Genomic DNA, 7,787 nt, shown 5'->3' with positions numbered 1-7,787 from the left:
TCCCCAGATTTCAGCAGTGGTGGGCTAGTGTACTTTAGTGCTGCGCCACCTGAATGCCAATTTGATTTATATTGTGCAAAAGCTAATTTAACCCATGTGGGTAGTGCTTAAAGCGCAGGGTTGTTAATCTTCTAGACAGGAGTACTGGAGAGTTTTCCTGTGCACAGTAAGCATCTCATACACTTTTAAGCAGAGTTTTAGTTCTTTAGGACCACCATGTATATTCAGCTGAAGTGACCAACCAGAAACAGTTTTAAAACATCCTTGACCAAACCCTGACAGTCCATTACACAGAGGTTGTGCTTCAACATTAAAAAACCGGATAATTTTTCATTATACACAGTGATATCACTGGCTTCTACACAGAGAAACAGTAAATGCATACAATTCTATAAATGTCTGGATCTAGGCAGTGTCTGTCATGCTTTTAGATCGAGAGTGCTTAGGGTACGAAAGCTGCTTCCTTCCACGTGGCTGTAATGCATCTGTAACTACTGGCAGCTCCTCTAACTCGGTGGAAAAGTGGTCTGGGCTTTGCCCGTTAGAGGTCTCCTTGATTACACTGTAGGTTAATGCCATACTGTAGGTGCCTGATTTTTTAGACTTTTTAGGCCCGCAGTGGCATAGCTTGCGGAAAGCAGCACGAAACTTCTGAGACATGGCATTGTAAATGACAGGATTGATAGCGCTGTTCAGGTAGATGCAGAGTCGACAGAATATCAGAAACCAGGTGTCCAGGTAAGGCTCTTTTAGGAATGAGTTGACCACCACCAGTGTTCGATAGGGCATCCACAGCAGTGCGAAAAGGATGACCACCACAGCCAGCATCTTTGTCACCTACAGCAAAAAAAAAAAAAAAAAAAAAAAAAAAAAGCAGTAAACATCATTCACAAATTTAAGCCCCAACAATGCAATGCTTTATGACTTGGGGATGTAATAGTTCCAGTCATGTGATACTGGCCAATCTTGGGCGTTTGTGTTTTCATGTGTATTAATATGGGCAGCTAGTGCCAGGGGGAAAGACTTTTTCATTGCTCAGGTATACCTAGTTGGCAAAACAATATATCTGATGTTTCCTCACATCCTAATATTAAAAGTCTCTCCCTAGTATAAAATTTTAAATGCTACATCAAAAGCCACATTGAAGAACCAAATCCATTAAGCTTTTTTTTATTTATTTATGCATTTTCTCCCTTTTTCTCTTGATTTAGCATAACCAATTAGTCTTCCGCTGCTTGGAATCCCGATTGCATTCAAGGAGGGTATATTCGCCTGCTCCACGCCCCCCTCCGGCACATGTGCAGTCCCTCGTCCCCTTCTTTGACCCCTTCTTTAAGGACCCCATCCAATTTATTAGTCCGGTCTTTTCCCACACAGCAAACTTGATGGCCAATTTTGTCTGCTGCAGACACTGCCAATTGTGCACGCTAGATGGCACTGAACCGTTAGAAGGCACAGCACGATAGATTCGAACTGTTCAGAATCTCGGCGCTGGTGTGCTAGCTGAATATTGGCTTTTTTTAAAACTCAAACTACATTTATCACAGTAGAAAAACTTGCAGTTTTTTTTCTATTTCATTTTTGCATTTTCTCCCAATTTTAACATAGTCAATTTGTCTTCCGCTGCTGGGTGATCCCCGATTGCAGTCGAGGTGGGTATATTGCCGCTCACGCCTCCTCCGACCTGTGCACAGCCCTTAATGAAACCCTTTTTCACCCATGCATTCTGCACAGGCGCCTCTCTATCTGCCAATCAGGGTCCTTACATAGCGTTTGAAAACCCCACCCACATAGTCCGGTCATCCTGCCCTGCAGGCACTGCCAGTTATGAATGCTAGATGGCGCCCAGCCGACCAGTGGCAATGCTGAGTTTCGAACCGAGGAGTTCAGAATCTCGGCGCTGGTGTGCTAGCGGAATATCCCGGGCGCACAAAACTTGCAGTTTTACAGCATCATAAGAAATTACTGGAAACAACAAATTTAGTATTACATGTAATCATTTACAATGCAAATTCCTTCCTTCTTCTCATTTAATTACATCTATTTGTACGTGTTAGAATAAATTTTATATTTCACAGTTATTCTTTATCTTATATTCTTTACAAACAATCATATTTTACTCTGGGATCAGTTAGGCCTGAATTCACTTGCATTTTGACCAGCAACTTAGCAGACTCTATTTAACCTTGAATTAGAGATACCATGCTTCTTGTTATCCTTAGCGAGACACACATCCTAGACAGCTGTCTATGTCAGAGACATATTCCGTGTCAACCAGATTTGTACTGTCCTGTTTTTTGTCCTGTTCTGTCCCTGCACAACTGCCTTGGCCAAATCTTAGATATGTGGTTGTTAATTAGATATCTTTAAGATTACGTAGGCTTTATCTGTTCTCTATAGTATTATGCAGAGTTTCGGTCGACGTGACCCCTTCTTCAGTGAACTATATATTAGAATGTAAGATTACATTCCCTTCTTATGATCTTCTAGTACCAGACCGAGGGAAACACGATGGAAGACACTAGTAGAACTACTTAATCAGGAATTGAACCTAACAGTATGTTACGTAAACAACTTATGGCTGCTTCTAAACATGCTCATATGATGCTACTATTCCATAACCTCACTGATCTAACCAGCTTAACCTTAAAATGTTACCTTTACAATGTTACATCCCTTGCCCGTTGAGTCACATGACATTTGCAGCTTGGGTTATTGACCCAGCATGAGAAAGCCTATCAACATAAATACTTCATGTGCTTTTATATGCCACTAAACAGCATCATTGATTTGAAAACAGGCATATGCTAACACTGATGGCTTTTGTGGAATTGGTTTTGTAACTGTGACTATTTTGGCTAAGAATGTAGATTTACTAAATCAGGAAGAACAAAATATATACACCGATCAGCCATAGCATTAAAACCACCTCCTGGTTTCTACACTCACTGTCCATTTTATCAGCTCCACTTACCATATAGAAGCACTTTGTTCTTCTACAATTATTGACTTATTTCTCTGCATACCTTTTTAACCTGCTTTTATCCTATTCTTCAATGGTCAGGACACAGGACCACCACAGAGCAGGTAATATTTAGGTCGTGGATCATTCTCAGCACTGCAGTGACACTGACATGGTGGTGGTGTGTTAGTTTGTGTTGTGCTGGTATGAGTGGATCAGACACAGCAGCACTGCTGGAATTTTTAAATACCGTGTCCACTCACTGTCCACTCTATTAGACACTCCTAGCTAGTTGGTCCACCTTGTAGATGTAAAGTCAGAGACAATTACTCATCTATTGCTGCTGTTTGAGTTGGTCATCTTCTAGACCTTCATCAGTGCTCACAGGACACTGCCCTCAAGGCGCTGTTGGCTGGATATTTTTGGTTGGTGGACTAATCTCAGTCCAGCAGTGACAGTGAGGTGTTTAAAAACTCCAGCAGCGCTGCTGTGTCTGATCCACTCATACCAGCACAACACACTAACACACCACCACCATGTTATTGTCACTGATCCACCACCTAAATAATACCTGCTCTGTAGTGGTCCTGTGGGGGTTCTGACCATTGAAGAACAGGGTGAAAGCAGGTTAAAAAAGTATGTAGAGAAACTGATGGACTAGAGTCAGTAATTGTAGAACTACAAAGTGCTTCTATATGGTAAGTGGAGCTGATAACATGGACAGTCAGTGTAGAAACAAGGAGGTGGTCATAATCTTATGCCTGATTGGTGTACACACATGAACAACATTTTATTTGTTGATTTGTGATAGAGCAATACAAGGCCAATATTTATTATGCAAATTTCCCTCAAACTGAATGGTAATGATCAAATTAAATGACTATTCTGTGACTGACTGCGAAGTATCTAAGTATATTTAGTATATTTAGTCTTGGCTGCTACGCTTTGTTAATTTTAACCTCTTAAGTTTGGAAAGGGGATAAAATGGGTGTCTGCCCAAGACCTGAACATGCTTTTAAAAATATTGAAAAATTTTTTAAGAATCATTTTTTTCTAATAACTTGAGTGGATACAAAACAAGAGACTTCATTTTCTAGGAGGGCTAACATTCAGCACAGTTAATAATTAATTTCCTTTTAGTCCAGATCATAAAGTACCTGTGCCCTGTACATTTTACTTGTAATGTACAGTACATGTCTTACCTAGTCAATTAGAAAAAATAGAGGACAAATCACATGCAAAGCAGTTGTATTGATCACGAGTAACAAGCACTGCCCTACAGAACAGTAAAGCTCTTTAAATTGTAAAGCTCTGTGCTTATTTGCACTACGGTATTTCGGTTGCCAGTTTGCACAGGCTTATGTTTGGCTGTGCATTCGAATAAGAAACATCTCATTATAATTCCATTACCTAAGATTTGCTTGCTTATACCTTGTAATTTCCACTTGGGAAGGGTTCTATTGATTAGACTGCATTCATTAAATTGTGCAAAATGAATTGGTGATTAAAGCCATTTACCAAACTCAAAATAATTGCTGATTATTGCACACGCAAGAATTATTCAAATTAATTCTTAATAAGCTAAAACCAGCCCATCTCATGTTCCAGCTTTAAACCTACGCTTTTCTTTAAATAAAAACAATTGTGCAAACTATTTTGAAACAGTTTTACTATTATGTATTTTCTATACTAAGGTAATGACAAGTAATAATTAATCACGAATTTTATTTAGTAATTTGACCCACTTGCCTTTTGACTTAATTTATACAGGAACAAAAAACGAAAAAACAAACAAACAAAACAGGGCTGCCATAAATTAAAAACTGCTGATACATAAATGAGACTGTCTACTGTTACAACTCTAAACCTCACAGCACAGCATAGAATTGTATCATTCGTCCTCCTTTAATCTGTTTAACATCCCTGATTTACCGTGTAAGCAAACTAGCATGGTCTGATGGTGCTGATTTTTCTTTGTTAGAAGAGGGAAAACAAATCCTTGCCGGGTGGCAGGGATCCATGCAGGGACTTTGACATGCCTGCTTTACAGGCAGCCAATTAGGACAGTAGCCCCCTGCTTTTGCCTTTTCTTTGTCTGTAATTTGCAGCAGATTTGGTTTCGTGGAAGGAAGCCTTAGTGATGTAAAGCTCACTTAAATGTAGACAGAGTCACTTGTGTTCCTCTTCACAGCAGACCTCATTAATTAATTAATTAATATATTTATTTATATATTTAGTTAGTTAGCTAGTAAGTATGTTAGTTAGTTAAGTATTGGTGGGTCTTACATTATGGTTTTATTCCCACCATCCAAATATGGCTAATGTGGTGCCCTATTTTGCCTTTTTGGTGGCCTCTTGACCCACCACACTACACCTTGACCAACCCTGACCAGGATAATGCAGTAACTGTTTAAAAAAAGTAATCTTCAGTTTGCTTAATTAAAATATTTAAGGACTAAAATATTAACAAACCCACAAAAGCTACTCGTAAAACCAAAAGATCTGTAAACTGTAAACTTTGCATTGTTACTCTAAACTATTGGTTACTCTAATCTACACTGATCAGCTATAACATTAAAACCACCTCCTTGTTTCTACACTCGCTGTCCATTTTATCAGCTCCACTTACCATAAGGAAGCACTTAGAAGTTCTACAATTACTGACTGTAGTCCATCTATTTCTCTACATACCTTTTTAGCCTGCTTTCACCCTGTTCTTTAATGGTCAGGACCACCACAGAGCAGGTATTATTTAGGTGGTGGATCATTCTCAGCACTGCAGTGACAATGACATGGTGGTGGTGTGTTAGTGTGTGTTGTGCTGGTATGAGTGGATCAGACACAGCAGCGCTGCTGGAGTTTTTAAATACCGTGTCCTTTAGCTGTCCACTCTATTAGACACTTCGACCTAGTTGGTCCACCTTGTAGATGTAAAGTAAGAGACGATTGCTCATCTACTGTTTGAACTGGTCATCTTCTAGACCTTCATCAGTGGTCACAGGACGCTGCCTATGGGGCGCTGTTGACTGGATATATTTTTGGTTGGACTATATGTGTCTGATCCACTCATACCAGCACAACACACACTAACACATAACCACCATGTCAGTGTCACTGCAGAGCTGAGAATGATCCACCTCCCAAATAATACCTACTCTGTGGTGGTCCTGGGAGAGTCCTGACCATTGAAGAACAGCTTGAAAGGGGGCTAACAAAGCATGCAGAGAAACAGATGGACTACAGTCAGTAATTGTAGAACTACAAAGTGCTTCTATATGGTAGGAGCTGATAAAATGGACAGTGAGTGTAGAAACAAGGAGGTGGTTTTAATGTTATGGCTGATCGGGGTGTATATTTATCTGTATAAAAATGGATTTTTAGTGCTTTATGCAAACATTTGCCTCTTATAACATTTAAAATCAATTGTACATATGATGTACTGAACGTGACGCAAATTTACATCGGCTGCCTGTCTGTGAAGAGTTTAGTATGTTCTCCATGCACCAGTGTGACTTCCACATGTTTATTCTAGTTTTATACATGCAGAAGGTGGTTGGGCTGTTCCAGATTGAACCTTGACGTGTGATGCCCTGTGATTAACTGACGCCCTGTTTGACATAGGCTATATTCTCTACTTGCGCCCAATGGTTACAGGTGGCACCCTACCCTCCGCGACCCTAAATAGATTAAAGTGTTTACTCAAATAGATAGATCAATGAATAAATAAACAGAATATTCTGATAATATAAAGAGTTTAGTGCATATTATTACTGAACAATGTACACAAACATTTATACTACATACCTGCCTGCGCGATGCCGCTGTGGATCCAAAGGAGGAATTTTTGGGTCCGGACTTTTTGCCCCCTGCGCACGAACCTATCCTCAAGTTGGGGGCATTTTCTTTGGGGTCGGAGGGTAGAGGGTTTAGGAAAAGTATCCTAGCGATCAGTCCGTACAGCACTGTGGCTAACAGCAGAGGAACCACGTAGAACAGGGCAAAATCGGCGAAGTAAATGGGCATGTAGTATTTCCTTGGTATCTTGTATGCGCACGTGGTTATGGTACGATTATCGTAGACTTGCTTTTCGATATCGGCCAGGCAAAACCACATCACGCAGTACAGAGTGGTGAAAACCCATACCAGTATGATTATCTTTTTTGCCCTGGAGAGGGTGCAAAGGAATTGCGCCTTTATCGGGTGGCAAATGGCGATGTACCTCTCCACAGTGAAAGCGGTGATGGAGCATGAGGACGCGTTAATGCCCAAATATTGGAGGTATGTTATGGACAGGCAGCCTCCATAACCGTACACCCACTCACCGAACAGGCTTTCTGTGATGTTGGGCAAACCTGCAGCCGTCAGCACGATCAGATCTGCGACTGCTAAACTCACCAGGTAGCAGTTGGTCGGAGTCCGCATGTGTTTGGTAGTGAGCACCACCAAGATCACCATCACATTGCCCACGATCCCGGCACCGCATATTATTATTACTAACAAGACACTTACGACTTTGTATTCGATACTGTGATCTGTCCAAGTCTGGTTACCATCTCTGAATAATGTCCCATTCTCCATGCCGAACTCCAGTCTTATTTCCACCTGTAAAGACTACTTACTTTTTAAGTCCTTATGGCACAATTAAAAAACCCACGATGTGCCTTTAAGACGATATAAAAAGAATAAAGTGCCCATAATCGCTGAGCACTTGTTTAACTTAGAAGTTTTCCAAACGCGTAAAATGCGTAAACGATTGCGTATTCTGTCTGCCTCTTCTGAGATGCGTAAAAAGAACAAACTTTGTGATAATCCAAAAGTATTTTCA

At 40.5% G+C, this 7,787-nt stretch overlaps 1 protein-coding gene across 1 annotated transcript; it reads right to left on the bottom strand.

Annotated features, from left to right (window-relative positions):
• Positions 1–405: 405 nt before the first annotated feature.
• trhra (thyrotropin-releasing hormone receptor a) lies at positions 406–7,546 on the bottom strand. The gene is made up of 2 exons (XM_062992310.1): positions 6,767–7,546; positions 406–837 (listed from the first exon to the last, which is right to left on the bottom strand). The coding sequence occupies exons 1-2, from the start codon at positions 7,538–7,540 to the stop codon at positions 406–408; spliced, it is 1,206 nt and encodes a 401-aa protein (XP_062848380.1). The 5' UTR covers positions 7,541–7,546.
• Between the last annotated feature and the right edge of the window lie 241 nt (positions 7,547–7,787).

Source organism: Trichomycterus rosablanca, chromosome 3 (genome assembly GCF_030014385.1).
Source record: "Trichomycterus rosablanca isolate fTriRos1 chromosome 3, fTriRos1.hap1, whole genome shotgun sequence".
NCBI lineage: Eukaryota > Metazoa > Chordata > Actinopteri > Siluriformes > Trichomycteridae > Trichomycterus > Trichomycterus rosablanca.
Note: the sequence above shows the minus strand (reverse complement) of the source record. Positions and strands in the feature narration are given on the sequence as shown.